At 38.2% G+C, this 20812-nt stretch overlaps 1 protein-coding gene across 1 annotated transcript in view; it reads right to left on the bottom strand.

The window, feature by feature from the left end:
- Nucleotides 1-20812, bottom strand: part of NECAB1 (N-terminal EF-hand calcium binding protein 1) — a 120805-nt gene that overhangs the window by 1695 nt on the left and 98298 nt on the right. The window contains exons 7-12 of the mRNA XM_004679741.2: nucleotides 19194-19315; nucleotides 15430-15506; nucleotides 10377-10430; nucleotides 6352-6464; nucleotides 1832-1909; nucleotides 571-662 (exon numbers count right to left, since the gene is read on the bottom strand). Coding sequence (XP_004679798.1) covers nucleotides 571-662; nucleotides 1832-1909; nucleotides 6352-6464; nucleotides 10377-10430; nucleotides 15430-15506; nucleotides 19194-19315 — 536 coding nt within the window. The remainder of the gene's footprint in view (nucleotides 1-570; nucleotides 663-1831; nucleotides 1910-6351; nucleotides 6465-10376; nucleotides 10431-15429; nucleotides 15507-19193; nucleotides 19316-20812) is intronic.

Consider the following 20812-nt stretch of genomic DNA (forward strand, 5'->3'; position numbering starts at 1 on the left):
ACCTTTCTGCAAACTTTTTCCTACTGAACACGAAGCATTTTATAGGTAAGGGGCTGCTTTTAACGTTGTACCCTGTCTAATGCCTAATACAAGGCTTAATATTGGAGCTCAATGAGCAAACTGCATGACCTAGCATTTAACATTTAATACATAGTTTGTCAGTTATTGAATGGATGGTTAAGTGAACACATGAATTTTGGTTTTTAGTTGAATCTTAGCTAAGCAGATTTATTATAAATTTTTATCTCAGAATTCCCTTCCCACGCTATTTTCCAATTACAATTTTTAACAGCTATAATAAAACTATTTCTAAAATAAGTTTATCTCCAATCTGTTGCTTAACGTCAAATGTTGCTTGTTATGGTAATTTACAATATACAAGCATTGGAATACAAATAGGACTAAGTCAACTAAAGGCAGGTCTACTTCTTCAGGTCTCAAATTTTGATATATAAAGAACACTAGAGACAAAATGTGTTGGAGGTGAGTGGTTGAGAGAAGAATATCCTTTTAAAAAGAAAAACAGATAATACAAAATAATGTAAAGCATTGTGAACCCAGAATAATTACCTGGAACTAGCATAGTAGCTGTGAGTTCTGGAGTTTCCAAGAAATCTACATTACTTCTTTGGAATGTCTTGCTATAATTCATCTGAAGGTGGCTGTATAAATAATTATAGGTTAAGGATTATGCATTTTTATTAATAACTTCCCAAGAAAAGTGTAGCAGAGCTCAAATTGTCAAGAAGGCAAAATTTTGAATATATTAAGTGCCTGAACCCAGACTTATCATTAAACTTAGAAAAAAATTAAAACACTCAGGTTTGACAATTTAAAAGTCGTCATAATAAATTTTTAAAGAATTTTAGAAACAGGAGAACACTGATTCTCTACAGAATATAGGGCAAGAGTAGACTTTAATTGCACCAAGAAGTTTAAATGGAAGGAGGAAAGTCTTGGTTGTCAGGATGTTTAAAAAATAGGATAGCTAAAAAGAGCTTATAGATTTTCATTGCTATAGAATAAAATCATCTTAAACTGTGAATCTGGAAACACAGAGCTATATAAGTTGCCTTTAAAGCTCTTTTGTGCCTGAAATTCTATTGCTATCATTATAATAGAAACTGCCTGAAAATAGCCACAAAAATCAAACTTTGATAAATTATGAATCAACTTTCTTATTACCATATTTAACACCCTGAGTATATAAGCTATATTCCCATCATTAAAAATCAACTAGAACTATTTAATCTTACAATAGCAAAAGTTGCCTTCATCCCATTTTTCTAGTTATTTGTCACTAAGTATTTTAAAGAATTTGACTTAACATATATGACATATATACACCTCATATATCAAGAGAATACTGTTCTAACCCTTTTTTCAAGCAATATTTAAAATTTTCTCTTTGCAGACATTTAGAAACTTCAGGGTGTTATTATCTTAACCAATATGTATAGTTTTATTGTTAAATAACCAGAGACAATGGAAAAATAATTTTTTCATTCATTATCATCTGCATCCTGTTTCTCCCTCCTCACATCTTAGGTCCTTTGACTTTAAATCTTGATACCTAAATCTTACCTGAAAGCATTAGGTATTAGCTAGTGCTTAGCATTAGCTAGTGCTAAGCATCTGGCATTAGCACTGCCAAAAATATTTGTACTTCAAGAGAAAAGTAGATTCTAATACATGAAATTCCTAACCATGGGATTTAGGAAAGTGAGCAGAGCAAATAGGAAATGTTTCATGATGAGATAAAGGGAATGAAGTTTTTCTGACAAGTCCTAATGTGTATCCACTGACCAAAAAAGTACTGATCATAACTTACCTATTCCAAACACTACTATTTTCCCAGAATTCATATATCATATAGCGAGATTCATTTGAAAGCTTCTGTATAGAAATACTGCAGTGAGAAAGAAAAGTCATAATTAGATAAGCAAAATGCACTTTCCTAAGCTCTCTGTGTAGAATGAAACAAGTCATCCTTTCATAAACACTGACAGTGACTCCATGAAAACCCAAGTAGTTTTATCAAGAGTAGATTACTATGACATTATCTTTTACATTTTCTGGTTTGACATCACAAGACAGTACATTACAGACATCATGGTTAAAACTATTGAATTCATGCAGAAACATCAAGTAGTTGTACTCAGGTTAAAAAATGTGAAGGTGTGCTCCTGCCCTCATCTCTTCAGTGTGGCTCTTTGGATCTGTTCTGTCCATGTTAAAACTCTCGGCCTTCCCTTCTTGTATCAACACATTTGTTTAGGGTCCTGCTATAAGGCACTTGAGTCTCCTGCTATTATAATGCTGACTCTTAACTTGCCAGAGCTCAATGTTTTTCTCTCCTTATTTATGGACACAGGCCTTTGAAATTTTCTGTTGAGACTATGTTTGAAAGTCCATGAGCTGGCCATAATTATAGTTATCTTTCTGATTTTCCAATTCAGGGAAGGTAAATTTGTTTCTTCTAGCCTCTGACTAGTCTGAGGGTTGCTAAAAACCTATAAAATAAGTTTGGGAGGAGGAAGGAAGGAGGAGGGAGTTTGAAAAGGCAAGATGATACCAAGTCTGGGTTTAATTCTGTAGCACTAAGGATTTATTGAAGGACTTAGGGCAGGGAGAGTGTCATGATTACAACTTGGTTTTAATGGCTGTGTGCAATATCCTATGGAGAGCAGTAGTATAAAGCAGAAAGAAAAGTTAAAAGGGTATAGAAATTGCTTAGGTGACAGATGAAGATCCAAATTAAGGTCTAAAGGAGGAGAGTAAAACAGAAAGATGCCTTTTAAAATTTATGACCAGCTTCTTTAATCCACTGAATGACAATATATTCAGCTTTGGAATAAAAATGAAAGGTTAGAAAACCAAGAATATCCATTTAAGAGAACAGATGCATTACCTATATGTGACCAGCAGGTGGTAGTAACAACACAGATAAATTTTATGTTTTTCTTTGCTGTAGCTATTCCCTAATAAATTCTGTTGCTCAGTTGCTTTTCTGGCTTGCTTCATGAGCTTACAAATATTGTTATTAGACTAATAACAGATTTTCTCAGGGACAGATTGAAATAATTTAAAGGAATTGAATGTAAAGTAAAATTAGAGCCGTTTCTAAACCTAGCAGGTGTTCATGAATATGTTTTGGGAAAAGTTCCTTGAAATCTCAAAAAAAAAAAGCTTCAAGTTAATATATTTTCCTGGGAAGGAGAACCATTGCTTCTATCATAGTCTCAAAGGGTTTACAATCTCTGAATATGTGAAATTGTAATAGACAAATAGAAATCTATAACTGTATTAAGAATAAAGCTCATAATAGCTTAACATTTTAGACTGCCTGTAAACTACCTAAACATTTTTCTTGTTACATAAAACACCTACTTATTCGTGACTGCTGAACTTTTTATTTTCCAGACTAGTCATAAGACCATAAGAAATTCATCAAATGTTAGCATTGTTTCAAGATTTTAAAGAAATTAAAGATCTCACAGTATGATAAAGGTGTAGTGATTTGAAGTATAACCCAATAGGCTGACCTTCAGCTACTCCATATTAGCATTGTTACCTTGCCTCATTATTTAACCTAGTTTTCTTCTCTGTAAAATGGCAATCGAATGCATGTAGAATGCTTAGCCTGGTACTGGACACTGTGTGTGTGTGTGTGTGTGTGATAGCTCAATAAGTAAAAAGAAATTAGCACTTTCACTCAACTAGGAGTTGTACATGTTAAGCCTTAATGGTGTCAAAACTAAGAAGCATGACTAAAGTAAAAGGAGGGAATACAAAGTCAGAGGGAAAAACAGCTACAGCCAATTGTATTGTCTTGGAGTTGATTCTTCTATTTCCACACTCAAGTTCCCCATGTCCCTGACATGGAGTTTGGAACATACATAGGTACCAGAACTTTATAGCTGAGAGTAACTTCAGAAATCATTTTATTCTACTTAGTGTCTGGATTTTAGGCCAGGAATACAAAGAGTAAACTGGTTTTCAAACTGGATTCTATAGTACTTAAAAGCAGAAATATTTTCACTTTTTCCTGGTGGCAAGCATGCTTTTGAGAAGATACTGTATATACCACATAAGTACACTTGGTGTAAGTACACTTGGTGCACTTACTCATTCTGAACATAGGAATTCACTTTTATCATTAAACCATAAGTTAAAGACCATCAGTGTGTGTGAGTGAGAAACAGACATGGCTCATACAATCGGCCTGGGTTCTTGACTAACACTTTAAAATTTAACTGGCTGATGACAAAAACTGTCAATTGCAAATCTCTTTTGAGACTTGTCACATATCTAGATGGCAATAATCTTAATTTACTGGTCTAATTTAATAAATAAAACTTTTTTGTAGTTGGAGGGATCTTCCCTTTTCAACTCCTTGTTAACCATAGAAAGTTCAGGAATCTAATTACAGGACAAGCAAATATTTGCCAAGAAAGATTAAGCACAGATTGTGGAATCAAATAAGCTTGGGCAGGTTTTTGATGTCTGAGCCTATTCCTACAAAAGCTGTAATACAAATCTCAGGGGATTTCAGTGAATATTAAATAATGGGCACAAAATGCTTAATCTAGTTAATTATGAATTTCAACTTCGTTTTATTTAGATAGCGTTTTCTGTCTTAATTGTGAAAATACTGAACCCAATATAATGTGAACAGAGGAAACTGCAAAACCAACAGAGCTTTGTCAAGCAGAAAGGTAGCCATGATGGGTGTGCCAGAGCATGGTATGGTATGAGTGGGATCAGTTGATTGGTCATCAGTTGATAAAGTTAGAAACACCAAAAGACTTTTACATCCTTATCTGCCAAAGAATTGGCTAGCTTCTAGTTTCAACACTGGGGATAGACATGTGTGTGTGTATTTATCATACATTAAATAACTGGAAAACAAAATAGTTTTTTCCTTTGCATTTTCCAAACATTCGATCCTTTTTTAAATGAGCTGACTTTTAAAAAATACACCTCAGCAAATGTCTCAAGTCACTGAACTCAAAAGGACTTAGATGAGGTTTTGAATTGTGCCCCTCCGGCTGGGTGTGAAGTAGAACAGCAACAAGGAACACAGTGTTTCCTGGTCCCTGTTACAAAGGCACCACTGGGAATGTGGTGAGCTGCCAGCTGATGGCACTGAGCTAGTTCTCTACCAGTCAACAAGGAAGCAACAGAAACCCAGGGACACACTTTTGGGTGTCAGTGAATGGGAAGCGCTGTGCTGCTGATGTCATAGTGAATCCTCAAAACCACTGCTTGCGATTCTTGATGAGGGAACTGGGCCAATAAAGGTCTTTACCCAAAGCACAAATCTAGTACAGTATGTTTGATTCCAGAGCCAGAATTCTTACCTCGGGAAGCATTCTGGAGTAGGACTGCAATGCAGTTACTAAAGAAACACCAGAGCAAGCACTCAAACATTAAGCATGTGTTCCCAGAGAATATCTGATGAACATTTGGAAGTATAGTCTAAAGAATCTGCCAAGATATGAGTGATATGGTTGTGACAGTTTTCCAGAAGGAGGTGAATTTGGGGGTTGAGAGGGGTTTGATTGAGCAGGACATGGGGTCATGGAAATCAGCTGGGAGCTCAGGCCTGGGAAGAGTAAGGGGCAATGCAAGAGTGCCTATGCTGAAAGCCGGGTGCTTGATTGAGGGAGGACAGAAAGCAGCAGAGCTGTGGTTCCTGGGGTCTGCTGGTAGGATGAACACAGGATCAGGATAAACATCTGGCATTTGACAACAAGCTCACTGAAGGATTACTATAGGTTTTTGATGAAGGGAATTCTCAATTGTTTCTGGAAAATTGTTCTAACAGCTGTTCATTGGACCTCTTGGAGTAGAGAAACTGAAGATGAGTAGTTCATCTATTTTAGTAGCCTGCAATAATAGAAGCCTGAGCTGGAGTGGCTGGAGAAAGAGCTTTTTCTCCCCTCCAATGACCAAGGTTGGCAGTTAAGACTTCAGAGACTGTAACATTTCCTTACTGCAGAAATGGTTATCGGGCCATAGGGCATGCTGTCAAGGGAGCAGTTAGAGCTAAATGCACTGGAGTTGGGGCCTCCACTACTCAGGATAGTATTAATCAGAGAGCAGGTCTGCCTGGACACAAACGGGAATTTCAACCTGTATGAAAAAGCCTCGTTCATACTGTTCTCTCCATTTTATTTCCCTTGGTACCTCTAATAATCAAATGCATACAGAGTCCTAGGACAAAAAACACTAAAGCTCGGCAGCATGTTATCATCCAGAGGGATGAAATAATCAGCCTAACTTCACAGGAGAATTCTTAAAATGTCCAGCCCCACCTTCACTGGGGCACATTCATGGAACACTTACCGCAGGCATCCACTTTGGGAGGAAGCACTTTCCACATAGTGTTTTAGAGCAAGCTGGAATTCTTCCAGGTCCTCTTCAATCACAGACATTTGACGCTGCACGAGCATGATGTGCTGAGGGAAGGGGCAAGTGTTACTGTCTTGGCTGTCATGGAGTCTGGTGTCAGCCAAAAGCCACTACCCATCCCTATTTTACAAATGATTCTCATTTAAACCTATGTCAAGGAAGGCCATAATAGCCCAAGTAATATCACTGTAAGCTATAATATGAGGGTTTTTATTGCCTCTAGAAACAGACACTAAAAGTTTCCTTCACTACATTTCCATTTTAAAAGCAGTGGTTCTTGGCCCTCCCTGGTGGCGCAGCGGGTTAAAGCACAGCACTGGGAAGCTAAAGCCACTTCAGTGTGAGTTCAATCCCCCCCTGCCCTGGAGGCGACCACGTGGCATGGCAGACCTCTACTGGCCCGCCCGCTGCTCCCCTCAGCAGTGTACTTCGTCGATCTGCCTGTTCTGCACCCCCTCTGTCTCTGGTGAAGCCTCTCACCACCCCTGAGCCTCTGGCCTGTACCCCAGTTCTGTATGCAGGAATAAATAAATCTTAAAAAAAAAAAAACTGGTTCTTTCCAATTTTTAAAATTTATTCCTTCATTCATTAACTTTCTTATATCTGTTAGTTTTTGTATAGTATTTGATTTCTCCACTCCAGTGTAGTCCATGTAGTTCTCTCACCACCATGGCACCTGTGATCGATCAGCACAGTCCCTTATACTCTTCCCTTCCCTGTATGGACCCCCTGCCTTCCCCATCTCTCTTGTATATATCAGATCTATGGTCAGCTTGCAAGTTTCATCTCTGTTTCCCTTGACATTTTGGTTTCTTCAGATTTTCCATAGAAGTGATTCACCTAATGTTTTATCTTTTTCTTTCTGGCTTATTTTGATTAGCATAATACCTTCCATCTACATCCACATTTCCACAAATGACATGATTTATCTTTTTGATGGCCAAGTAGTATTCCATCATGTGTATACACCATGTTTTCTTGATCCATTGGTCTCTTGATTCCATGTCTTGGTTATTGTAAATATTGCTGTAATAAACATAGGTATGCAAGTTCCCTTTTGAAGCAATGTTTTTGTGTCCTTGGGTAGATTCCTAGGAGTGGAATCATATAGGAACTCCATTTTTAGTGTTCTGAGGAACCTATATACAGCTTTTACAATGGTTGGACCAGTTTACATTCCCACCAGCAGCTTTTCTTTTTCATCACATCCTCAGCAGCATTTGCCATCCTATTGTTTAATATGAGCTATTCTCACAGGTGTGAGATGGTTTTCACAATGTGATTTTGATTTGCATCTCCCTTATAATTAATGATGTTGAACATTTTTTTTTTTCATATGCCTGTTGGATATTCTCATTTCTTCTTTGGAGAAGCGTCTTTCTAGCTCTTCTAGGATTGTTTGCTTTTGTTGTTGCTGCTGAGTTGCATAAGCTCTTTGTAAGTATTTGTAGATGTATGGTATACAGATATTTTCTCCCATTCAGCAGGAAGCGTCTCTACTTTGCTGTCTCTTTTGCTGTACAAAAACTTTACAGTTTTATATATTTCCAGCTGTTTGTATTCACCTTTGCTTTTCTTGTAAAAGCAGTGGTTCTTATTTAGAATGACTGGTGAATTTAAAATTGCATTTATATAAATATTCTGGGACTTGGGGGTCTAGGCACCAGAGAAGTCCTACTTTATGTATTATACAACCCCAGCTGCTTCTTGATAGTTCATAGTATTAAACATACTGTGAGAATCACTACCAACAACCAAATTTCAAAAGAGTGGTGCATTTCCAGAGGTTCCCAAGGTTCCAAGAGTTCTTAGAGTATTAATCATCTACAATATACTCCCATCAAAATACCATGACATTAGATGGAACTTCATGACATTTAACAGTGGATTTTAGTGGGTTGGATGCTAACTATTCCTTTTTGACAATTCCTATTACTATTATTGAACAATCATGGTCCCTAAACATCTGCTTATGGACTTCTCACAGTATTTTGATCTAAAGATTAAGCCTTTATTCATCAGGGGTTGCAAATGAATAAAAAAAAGTGCAAAACGAATGAGTAAAGGCTGAAGATAAATCATAAAAGTGCATAGCAACTAAGTCATAAAAATACAGAATACGTCCAATATTGTCAGGGCAATATAGAATATGTTGAAAATTAACCTGGACAATCTACCTCAGCTATATAGAGGAAGCTCTAGAAGGAAGCCCTCAGTTTGTTGTCTTCTTTTCCAATGAGTTTCTCACCTTATATTAATAATTACTTTAGGCACTTTATGTACTCAATAATTGTACTTTAGAGAGGTAAGTTGTTAGGAGTTACATTCTGGGTATACAATAATAGGTCAAGAGAGAATCCCTATCTTCATATGGTTTTGTAAAGAAATAAGGGATACTTAAGGAATAACTAGGTATGGTTAACTAGCACATGAAACTGATTATATGCATATTGATCAAAAGTGACGACATTTTTGAAAGAACTGTATTGCCAACAAAATATTGATTTTAGTCTTAAAATACTTTGATTGTTGAGGCTTTAAAAGAATAAAGTCTTATGTGAGCAGGAAGCAGGTCATGAAAACTGCAGAGTCCCATGAAGGACAATTCTCTCTCTGGGCTGTGTTTTTATGACTTCATCAGTACAATGGACCAGTAAGTGGTATGCTATTTTATACATATGTTCTACTTTTATCTTTCTTTAATATAATGTTCTGGAAGAATTCAGTGTTTTAAAAGATACATTTCAAAGTATTACATTGTTTTGAAAGTGTTTCCTGGCCTCCTAAATTAGGTTGTTACGTTGCTGTGCAAATGTATTCTTTCCTATAATAATTCTCACCATTTTCTTATTTCAGAACCTGCTTAATTGCCCTTATTTCCATCTAGTCTGTTTTCTAGCCTGTAACATTTAGCACTTGATTTGCCCAATCTCTGGACCTGGAACTTAGTTGGTTATTAGCAAGTTATTCTTGGAACCAACAAATATTCTTCTACTTTTGCTATTGACTATTCTCAAATATTCCTTTAGCTGATATTATTCAGATACTATTCATTTCAGAAGATTTGATGTGGCGCTGAAACTCCAGAGTACTGTCAAAGTTTAAGTGTTCTTTATTTATCCCCATCATTTTATCCTCTCTCCTTTTTTCCCCTCATTTAAGACTATAAACTTAAAAGAATTAGCTTCACTTTTGCCAGCTATATGACCTTAAATTAATTACTTGGTATTTTTCATCTTAGCTTTCTGATACATAAAATTGACATAGTGGTTCTAAAATTAGAGTTCTGGGAGGATTAAATGGAACAGTGTATGTAACAATCTCCCACATGACAGATACTCAATAAATGTTGAATATCTTTTTTGCTTCAGGAAGAGGAAAAAAAAAATGGACTTAAAGATATAGGCTCACCAATATGTAATGGCTCATGTCCCAGAAAACAAGAAATGACAGCTGCCAGAGTGCAGGACTTCTGCTATGTGCTTAAATAAATAGCCTGACCAGCTCATCTGCTCAGGTCTACTGTAGGAAATCTCATATGTTATCTCTCAGTGTACAACCTTGCCAGGAAGAAGACCCCTGCTCCAGGACCCAGCTGTACACCAAACACTAGTGCTGGGATGGTACCGTGTGGTGACACCTGGGGGTCTGGTGTAGAGCCAGGATTCAGCTATGGTATTTCCACCTTTCGACCTCACTGTCTTCATCTGCAGAATAGGGCTCATGACAAATTTAGGTTACTCACTTAATGGCTTTGAGGATCACCTTTGTTTTCTCTGCTTTAAATTCTCAAACACTAGATTATAGTGTTTGAGAATAGGTTTCTACAATTATAATTTAGAAAGTACCACTTAATCACACAAAATGAAATATCCATTATTACATTTTAAAAATTTCACTGAAATAGTAATTTTGAAGAAACTGTTTTCAAATTTTATCTTAAAAAAAAATGTACTTACAGATTTAGTATGCCCTTCAATAACTTCTTCTTCCAGTGGTTCAAGCTTGAGATCCTTCAAGATTGAGAAAGGAAGGAAATGGACTAAGATTAAAAGAATCATGTGTTTGGCAGTTATTTTATGGTTAATATTGAACCACAGGAACCTCATTATCTAAAAGGAGTTGAAATATCAACTGATTTTTAAACTTAAGCTGCTTAAAGATATGTATAGCCACTGTGCCAGCTGCTAAGGAGTGGTTTCCGATGTTTTTAATTTGTTACTGCTTTAAGTTTACTTGACCCATGCCAATAGGAGAGAATGAAGCTGAGAGAAATTTCATCCAAAGAGCAGGAACAGGAGACATTAAAAGGTAGAATTAGGGCCCTCCCTGGTGGCACAGTGGGTTAAAGCACAGCACTAAGAAGCTAAAGCCACTTCAGTGTGAGTTCCAACCCCACCTGGAGGTGACTGACATGGCAAGGCAGACCTCTCCAGACCCGCCCACTGTTCCCCTCAGCAGTGTGCTTTGTCAGTCAGCCTGTTCTCCTCCGCTCCATCTCTGATGAATCTTCTCACCCCTCACACCTCTGGCCTGTACCCCAGCTCTGTATGCATAAATAAATACATCTTCAAAAATAAAGTTAGAATTAGTAGACTGATTTATTTTTCTATATTGACATTTTTGGGGGCGCTCAGAATCATTAGTGCTACTGCTATCATATACTCTAAGGCTACTTTGGCTTTATTTTCAAAAGTAAATTTAAAAGTAAATGAAAACACTTAATATTTGCTAAAAATTAAGAACTACCAAAAAGAACCAGGAATTTTTTCTATTATGATCAATGGACATTGCTAAAGTGTCCCATGAAACCTAAAATTTAATCTTTGAGGACTTTAAGAACAAATATTCTGGTATTTCTGCTGAATATTATGCACAATTCCTTCCGGTAGATTAAGAAATAACATGAGCCTGTTAATAGCAGAGCTACTGCTTCAGCATTCTGTTCCTTGTGATACAAATTTAGGTTACTCACTTAATGGCTTTGAGGATCACCTTTGTTTTCTCTGCTTTAAATTCTCAAACACTAGATTATTAACTCACCAGCTCTGTCCTGTCTTTCACACCTTTATTCAGAAAAGACCTCCTTAAAGTGACCTTCCCAGTGACCCACCTTAAGTTTCAAACACCTTGTCTGTCATATTGCTCCACTTTTTCTTCATAGCACTTTTCACTTTCTTAATTGGCCTTGTATTATGGTTTCTTTGTTTGTTATCCAACTTTCCAAAGACATGGGGACTTCCTTTTGATTCCTACTGTATTCCCATTACAGCATAGTACTTGACATAAGGTAAATACTAAAAAAAGGCCAATTGTATAAATGGGTGAGTAATGGTCAATCTTAATCAGAGCTTAAATTTAGGTAATACATGCAAATTGTGAACAATCTTCAAAAATACATATAGAAACTGCCAAAAAATGTGATCTCCTAAACTGCTCTTGTCTAACATTAACTCATTTGTGCTTTTTCAGCTTAATCTTTAACCTAAGATAAAAGTAACTTAAGTCAGGTTGAATGAGAGCAATATCCTTAACCAGACCCCTTCAAATGGGATGTACTTTGATGATACTTTTAGGACTTCATTAAGAATAAAGGGCTTTGTTTTAAGGTTATAGGAACATTCATCAAAATATGAAAAATACTTTCAAAATATCTTCAGAGGTTAAAATGGAAAGAAAAATGCTAGAAGACATGTAGAGATTTCAATACTGCCCCCATGCACGGTGTTGTGCTTGGTTTACAGTGAAGACTAGTGGTTAATACCGAGTGGAGGGAAGAGATAACATGTACTCCCCCGCAGGTCCACTTCTTTTCAATGGTGGGATTAAATCTAATGCTAACAACTGTAGGAGACAAGATAGCAATGAAATGACTTGCACTTAGCTCCTATTTGGGTATTTCTCTAAAAACCCAATTCAACACAGTACAGAATAAGTTGTAGAAGGAAACTGAACTTGTGCTGCTTCTCCATTCATTAATACAGTTCATGCTGAGCCCCACTCAGCTGGAGTTCCCTGCTGAAGACAGTCACATTCCACTTTCAGCAAGCCTCTCAGACACCCTGTTCAAAATGAAATCCTTTCATGGCAAGGAAAGGAGAAAAAGTCTAGGAAAGAAAGAGGTATGATGCTACTTTGATTTAAAGTAGAAAAAAAGGTATGACCTAAATTTGAGCCATTCCTTTAAAAATAACTAGATAAATGTATGACACCAAATAGAGACAGGCTTGCCAACAGCCTTAAAACTATTTTTACAAGAAGCATTTGAATTCTTTAAGTGAACCCAAACTTACTAACCAACTGTATCCTCATATTTAAACAAGGTTTGGTTTCCTAATAGGGGTCCTGGATTTCCATGTTTTTCACCATTTGAAAACCTCTTTTCTTCCAACTAATCTGTTTAGTCTCAGCTCAGCTCACATATCAATTAATGAAACCAGGAATAAGAAAAGTTGACTTGCAGCCCACTCTGAGCATGGGTTGCCCCCCCCCACCCCGCCCCAGTATGTGGCCTGTGCATATTTAAATGGCAAACATGGTGGCAGAGGCATGGAACTCTGAGGTTGCTTCTGGGTTTTTTCTTTGCACAGCATTTCCTCCTCAGCAACTCTACTCATCTTCAAGACTGGACGCTTCAGTGGAGAATGGCTCTGAAAACTTACATCAATTTCTCACCTACCAGTGTCAGCCTGGGAATTTCACCAGTGTCCTACATTTTTTAAAATTAACACAGCAAAAGATCTCTCTTCATGTCTTCATCCCACTTCACTAGTGACCTCTCACTTGCCTCTCTTGTTTGCTAACAGTTATCACTGTCTCTGAAGCTCAAATTTGAATTCTTAGACCCATATTTGAGATCCCCTGGTCCACCACGCCCATATGATGGCCTTATTAACTTCAACTATTAAATCTGCTATTTTATTTTCAGTCACCTAGTCCAGGTCCATCTCTTAATACACCTAATCCAGGTGGGCTTAGGTCTACAGTATGGTCTTCAATGCCACTATTTGAAAAGACTCAGGTAGCTCTGACTTGAATTTTCTTGTTTGAATTAATTTTGTATTCTGGCTGACATTTTTTTCTATAGACTCATTTTAGTTATGTCACCTGTTGAAAAATAATAAATGCCTCCTATTGTCTCCAAGACCAGGCCAAACTCCTTACCTGTTGGTTAACGCCGCCTGTGATATGTCCATTTATCCAGGCTATCTTATTTGTCAGTTCTCCAAATGAAAGACTAACCATGCTGGTGTATTTAATCCTAGCTTATTCTATCACTTACCTGAACACTCTCTCCAGCAGTTCACTATAACTTTTTTCAAAATAAGTATGTCAGCTGACCAAAATTTTTTCCAACTGTAACCCAACACACTTTTGTTTCAGTGAATTATTTCTTTACCTCTCGGTATTAGCACTTTGGGCCTCTAGCAGAGTCCCAAGTTGCTCTCCCACCTGCTAAACAAAAGGCCATATGTGACTAACAACCAGATCAACCAGATTCTTCCCCTTGGGACTCAATCTTGAGCAGAATGTCAAGGTGGAAGTGTTTGGAATCCATATGTTCCAGTGGAGGGAAGCCAAGAGACAGTTGGATATTTCTTGCTTACCTAGATTGCTAGTTATTTGCCTCCTGCCCTTTGCTCAATTCTCATCTCTAGGCTGTCTTGATTCTGTGAGTACTCACATGCTTTGAGAAAGAAAACATTTCTGATTAAACAGATGGTTTTAGTTTCTTACGACCAAAATTCCTAACAGTAATTCTTTTGAAGACCTAATTTATTATGCCTTCCTACCTTAAGAATTTCTTCCTAGGGCCCTCCCTGGTGGCATAACGGATTAAAGCATAACACTGTGAGGCTGTTGCAGCCACTGCAGCATGAGCTCAACACCCGCCCCAGAGGTGACCCACAAGGCACAGCAGGCCTCTCCTGACCCGCCTGCTGCTCCCCTCGGCAGTGTTATTTCAGTCCAGCTACCTGTTCTGCTCCTCACTCTGTCTCTGGTGAATCCTCTTACCTCCCACACCTCTGGCCTGTACCCCAGTGCTGTATGCATAAATAGGTAAATTGTTTAAAAAAAAGTTCTTCCTAATCATACCATTTCAATGTGACCAGTCCCCCGGGTCAGCAGCTATAGACTTTATCCTCTGCCCCATTCACCTCTGGCACATTTTAGTCCATCAAGTATTTACTGAGCATTAACTATGAGCCTGGTTTCATATTGCCACATATTTCTCCCCCCCCAAAAAAAAACTGTCAATTTTTTAAATGTAGCTTGTTTTAAAGAACTTGGGTTATAGCTCTATCCCAGCTACGAATGTTCTTTCTGTGGTGTCTGACATGCACAGAAAATACATTTTTATGGAAGGGGCCTCTTCCATTTAAGGGAAATATCAATTGAAATAATAAAATACCAAAAAAAAAAAAACCATGAAAACATAAAACATAGTTCTGATGAATTCTTCATTATATCCTAACTTGGATGCTACTGGGTAATAATTTTGTTAATTTTACAATTTTGTAATATTTTTTATTGGGGTAACAACTGTTAATATTTTCAGTCCATGGAGAACCTTCCCACCTATTCTGTGTCCCCCACCAACCTGGAAGCCTAATTCTGTAGTCATGGACTAGGTAACTTTAATGCCTCAAATCATTAATTAATATGCTAATTTATAAAAGTTGAGCATGTAAACTCACACAACTATCTCCCTGAATCCCTTTGAAACATTTCCAAGACTTCGAGCAGGTTATCCCTAAGAGCTATCTTCTGCAGCATTCAAGCACACCACTACCATGTTCTATTCTGCATATAATTAGGGGTGGGGATTAATGTGAGTTTCTGTGTTTTCTTTAACAACAACAACAAAAAAAATCCAATTAGCTAACAGTCTGGTGTATGTAGCATCACTGTGTTTGAACTGATACCCTATGTGGCAACTACTTTTGGGGGCCATGAGGTGCAAAGAGTCAGAATCCTCTAGAAGGTTTGAAAGAGAAGAAAAAGAATTACCTTCTTTTCCAGTTTGTCAATTAATTTCTGGAGTCTGTTTATCTGAGTCATCCACTGGTTGTCTTCGTCCAGCAAACCTTGAAGAGAGAACAAGGAGGGTGTAAGTTAAGCAGGCCAGGAAGCCTTTGGCATCTCAACACTTTCCTTTTTCCCTGAAGAATGCAGTGCCACCAATTTGTCAGACATTTAAAGGAAACAGAAACACAGATATTCACAGGAATGTGAAAAGTAAAATTTCCATAGATCCACGTATCCCAGCGGGCTTATTTTCACAAGTCTGTTTAGCAGTGTTTTTTGTACTAACCTTTGATAGTCTTGTAATGAAAGAACAGGTTCTGCTGAGCCATATTTACCACCCCATGAGGCAGTTGGTTTTTCTTTTCAAAAAAAATAAAGCATCAATCATTGTAAATTTACTTCTGGGGCAGTGGCCCGAGCCAGGGAAAGCATAACCCTGACCACAACAAGATGTCAACTGTGAGAACCAAACAGAAGAAGAAAAAGGTAGCCAGTATCTCCTTCGCCAGGGACTATGCTGAGTTTCGAGGGCCAATATAGTCCAGATATAATGGTTAAGAGAGCAGACTGGAGCATGCTGATCTTGGTCAAATTACCTGACTCATCTGGCCTTGTGAGTTCTTATTTTTAAAAAGAGGATAATATGAACACATTCATAGTCCTTATGAGGATAAAGTAGGTATGTGTGTGTGTGTGTATCCATGTTAAGTATATATATATACTTGTAAGTATGCATGTGTGTGTACATGGACACATGGCTGTATACAAGAGCATGTGCAGCACAAGTATACACACCCCCTCGAGCTGTATCTAGCACCAGGCTAAACATTGTGTAAAGTCTATTTCTATTATCATTGTCGTGACAAATATTATACAGTGGGCAAAGGGAAGCTCTGTGGACTGAGCTCCTGCACTAACACCCCCATGTCCTTCCTTTTGCTCACTGCTACTTGCTCAAATGCTTTCTCAGACATTGCTCAAGTCCAATTATTTAATAATTCTTGACAGGAGGAGATGACTGAATTTAAGACTTAAGCCTGAAGCTTTGAACATTAAGGTGACAAGTCCTAAATTATAACAGGATAATATGTGACCAAAGAATTAACTTGTCTTCCCTTCTTGGGGGAAGCACCTCTCCAAGCCCACCAAATAAATGATGCAAAAATTAGCAGTAACACAAAGCAGTGGCTGCAAAATTAGAAAATACTCTAAGTGTAAAAGCAAACTCTTATCAGTGTAAAAGCAAACTTTATTTCTATATTTTAAGTCACAAATTCATTAACTTATTTCCATTCTGGGTTGTTCTTAAAGAGATTTAAGGTGGCTGTCATGTCAACGTCCTAATTTAGCAGAACATTTAGAATGGGCATAACAATTTTCTAAGTGGGTCAAGTGAAAGAACAACCTGTACTTTGACTCAATACTGTCATTTTCTAGTCACACATGGTTGATTATCATTGTTTCCCATTCTTCCGTATCTTGCTGTGAACACCTCTGCCTGTGCTGGGAAGTGCCACTGACCACAGGGATTGCAGGACATTGTGACTGTTGGCTTGTGGACTCTTGGGGATAGAGAAATGCACACAGCGTTTTTCTTTTGTGTCATTTATTTTTTACTGCTACTGAAGTATTTTTACATTATATTTTAAAAATATTTATTTATATATGCATACAAGAGCTGAGGCGTAGGTCAGAGTTGCCCAGAGGGAGTGAGAGGACTCACCAGCCACAGAGTGGGGAGCCAAACAGGTGAATCTATTGAAATACACCCTGAGGGGAGCAGCCAGCAAGACAAAAGAGGTCTGCTGCACCATGTGGGTCATTTCCCTGATGGGGATCAAGCTCATGCTGCATTGGCTGTGGAATGCTTCATAGTGCTGCATTTTAACCCCTTGCACCATCTCCAAGGCCCCATTTTACATTCTGTCTAGTGTTTTGACAGTACAGGGTCCCCTCCCCCTTCAATTCTAGTCACCACAGCCCTCCCTCCACAAAAGCACCCAGAGTTTTCCATCACTGTTCATTGTGGTCTTCTCCCAGCAGTCTCCCTGTTTTTACCCCCCTCCTTCCCCATTTTCCTCTGAAAGCCAAAGATCAATAGTTAATTTTCAAGAGATTTTACTAAGTGAATTAATCCACAAGGAGAAAGATCAATATTGGATGGTGTCACTTACATGTGGAATATAGAAAAACCAAACAAAGGGTCAAAGACAGTCTTTAAATAAACTCTTGAATACACACAATGATAAAAGAGGCTTTAAATGCTGCAAGCTTTGGGACCTCCTTGGTGGCACAGGGGTTAAAGACACAGAGCTATCAAGCTATCACCAGCCACTGCAGCACGAGTTCAAGAGTTCAATCCCCGGCCAGGGAACTGACTCACATGGCACAGCAGATCCCTCCTGTCTCACCCACTGCTCAAGTCAGCAGTGTATTTCAGTTGATCTGTCTGTTTTGCTCTGTACTCTGTCTTTAGTGAATCCTTTCACCCTCCCTACCCCCCACATCTCTAGCCTGGACCCCAGTTCTTGTATGCATAAATAAATAAATCTTTTAAAAAGATGTTCTATGTCTTGCCCTGGTGGCTTGTGTTTCTGACATCAGCAGGGTTCCCTGAGGGGCAAAATAGATCCCAACCAATAGTCTGGAGCCAGAGATACATCACAGTGAACCATAAATTCATGAAACAAACACCCCAAATATTTGTTATTGCAATCACTGATATTTTGACATTGCTTGTTTCACAGCAAAAAAAAAAATAAAAAAATCCTTAAAAATTTTAAAGCACACTCTGTAATTATAGGCATAGTCAGTACTTTGATTTTTCTGAAATGTTAGATATCAAAAGATTCACTTGTGTTAAAACATGCTCAAGTTATTTATATATATGTGTGTGTGTGTGTGTGTGTATACACACACACATTTGCACATATATATAAGCATATATAGATGCTTTATAAAAATTACCCTGACGTTTCACACCATGACTTTGTATATTTCAACATGACTATAATGTAATTATTATAAATGACACAGTACAAATGTAATAGCTTAAGATTTACTATGAAGGCTTTAGTCCAATAAATAACACTTGAAAACTAGAAGCTATGACTTTCTTACTATCATGAAATGAAGTAAGGGTTCTTTTCCTAGGATGAGTTTGGAGTATCTTCAGTAGGTGAGGATCTGGTACACAGCAGGGGAATGACTAATGGGTTCCTCTTCTGCTTGAAAATTATGGAGATTTCTATGGTCTCAAGTGTTTCACGTTTTAGGGGTGAGTCATTTTCCCACTCCACCACCTCTGTGTTGCCTTGGTATACCTACTAATATTTAGACAAAATGATGGTGAGAATCATCGTCCAGTATTTTTTTTTTAACTGGGGTACAGGCAAGAGGTGCAGGAGCAGTGAGAGGATTCACTAAAGACAGAGTGGGGAGCAGAACAGACTGACTGATGAAGTACACTGCTGAGGGGAGCAGCGGCGGGTCAGAGGAAGTCTGCTGCGCCATGTGGTCACCTCCTGGGCAGGGATGGGACTCATGCTGAAGTGGCTTTAGCTTCTTAGTGCTGTGCTTCAACCTGCTGCACCATCAGGGAAGGCCCCATCCTCCAGTTTTAAAGCCTTGGACTCTCAGCCACTTTGATTTCAGACAAATTTTGTTTGAAACAAGGAGCATTACATTAATATTGTAGCCAATGTGAAAACACAAACCCAGTTTTGATGCAGACATAACTGCATTACCTGGACCGCTGACGGTGAACTGAGGACTGTTGGGGGAGAAGCTATTGTGTCTCTGCACTCGGCGACTTGTTCGTTTTCCAGGCCACTGAATCGATAAGACTTCTGGCTTGGTTGGCCCTTGCCTGAAATAAGAAAGATAATTCTGAACCTCAAAGTCAGAGCTGCAGTCCTTTGCTTCAGTGAACAGATCTTCAAGCATCAGTCACAAAGACTTTCTAGTGTAACGAAAGAACTTCCAAAGATGTATGTGTATTCACGTACAAAATACATACACGTACGCACACATGCTTCTTTGTGTTCAGTTTCAGAGCATCTAAACTAAACTTACCATTGGCTTATGAAGTGGATACTTCTGGAGTTGGGTATTGACAGGGAGGGATATGATAGGGTCTTTGAAGTTGTTAACTGAAACTTTCAATGATCATTAGACAAATTTCATTAGGTAATTAAAGTGAGGATTTGATTCCAGGAGGCAGTAGGACAGATTTTACTCAGTGAGAGCTGTTCTAATAAATGCCAGTCTGAATTTAGTTTATTATAGGTAGAAATGGTGAGTCACTGACATTAGGAATGTAATTCTTGGGGCTTTGCCTGGTGGCGCAACAGGTCAAAGCACCACATTATGAAGCTCTCCAAAGCCATTGCAGCACAAGTTTGATCCCTGACCAGGGAGCTGACCCACATGGTGTGGCAGACTTCTCCTGACCCACCCGCTGCTCTCCTAAACAGCGTATTTTGTCAATCTGCCTGTACTGCTCCCCACTCTGGTGAATCCTCTCACCCCCCCACCTCTGACCTATACCCCAGTTCTATATGCATAAATAAATTTTTTTTTTTAAATGTAATTTTTCATTAGGAGGGGCTTCAGTTTAACCTGAGGCTAAACTGATGCTAGGAGGAGGCACTTCAGGATGGAACTTCTCTCTTCCTGAGGATTGCACTTCCTGCAGACAAAAGGCTGGGTACCCTTTGTTAAATATTCTTTATGTAGATCTTAGTCAGAAGTAGGTATGAAAAGACTGACTTTACCAGCACGGTCAGGCAGCAGCTCTTTCCCCTCCCCCAACACAGGACAGGATGTAGGTTGTTCACATTTAAGTCTATAAAGATGGCTTTGTGCTCATGCCTGCTAGACCTGGGACCAGAGTGGGGTCCCAGAAAAATTTTGTTCATAGAATGCTGGAAATCATTTATGTATTATTAGTGAAATCATCTTGCTTTGATTGTAATGGTATAGACGTATACATATGTAAACTCATTCAGCTGTATTTGAACTCAATAAATTTTAAATGACTCAACCTTGGAAAAGAATTAAAAAAAAAATCTCAACAACGAGAAGATGACAAGTAATTCTGTCTTAGAGGAGTCACATGACTTACTGGTTTTACTGTCCTTAAGTTCTTGCCTCTTGTCTGTTAGGACCTTCTCAGAAAGTGAGTCTGAACCTCTACTCTTCCTCCTTTTCTCTTTGTAGGACTTCTAGATCTGTTGCTTACATCTCTACCACCTACTTTTTCTTGTGTGTCTCTGATCACAAGAAATGGTGCAGTACCTCTACATTCATTGCAGAACTATATACAGTAGGTAAGCTACAAAACAGACCAAATGTCTGTTAAGAA

The sequence above is a fragment of the Condylura cristata genome, unplaced genomic scaffold, assembly GCF_000260355.1.
Source record: "Condylura cristata isolate star-nosed mole 26May11 unplaced genomic scaffold, ConCri1.0 scaffold00009, whole genome shotgun sequence".
NCBI lineage: Eukaryota > Metazoa > Chordata > Mammalia > Eulipotyphla > Talpidae > Condylura > Condylura cristata.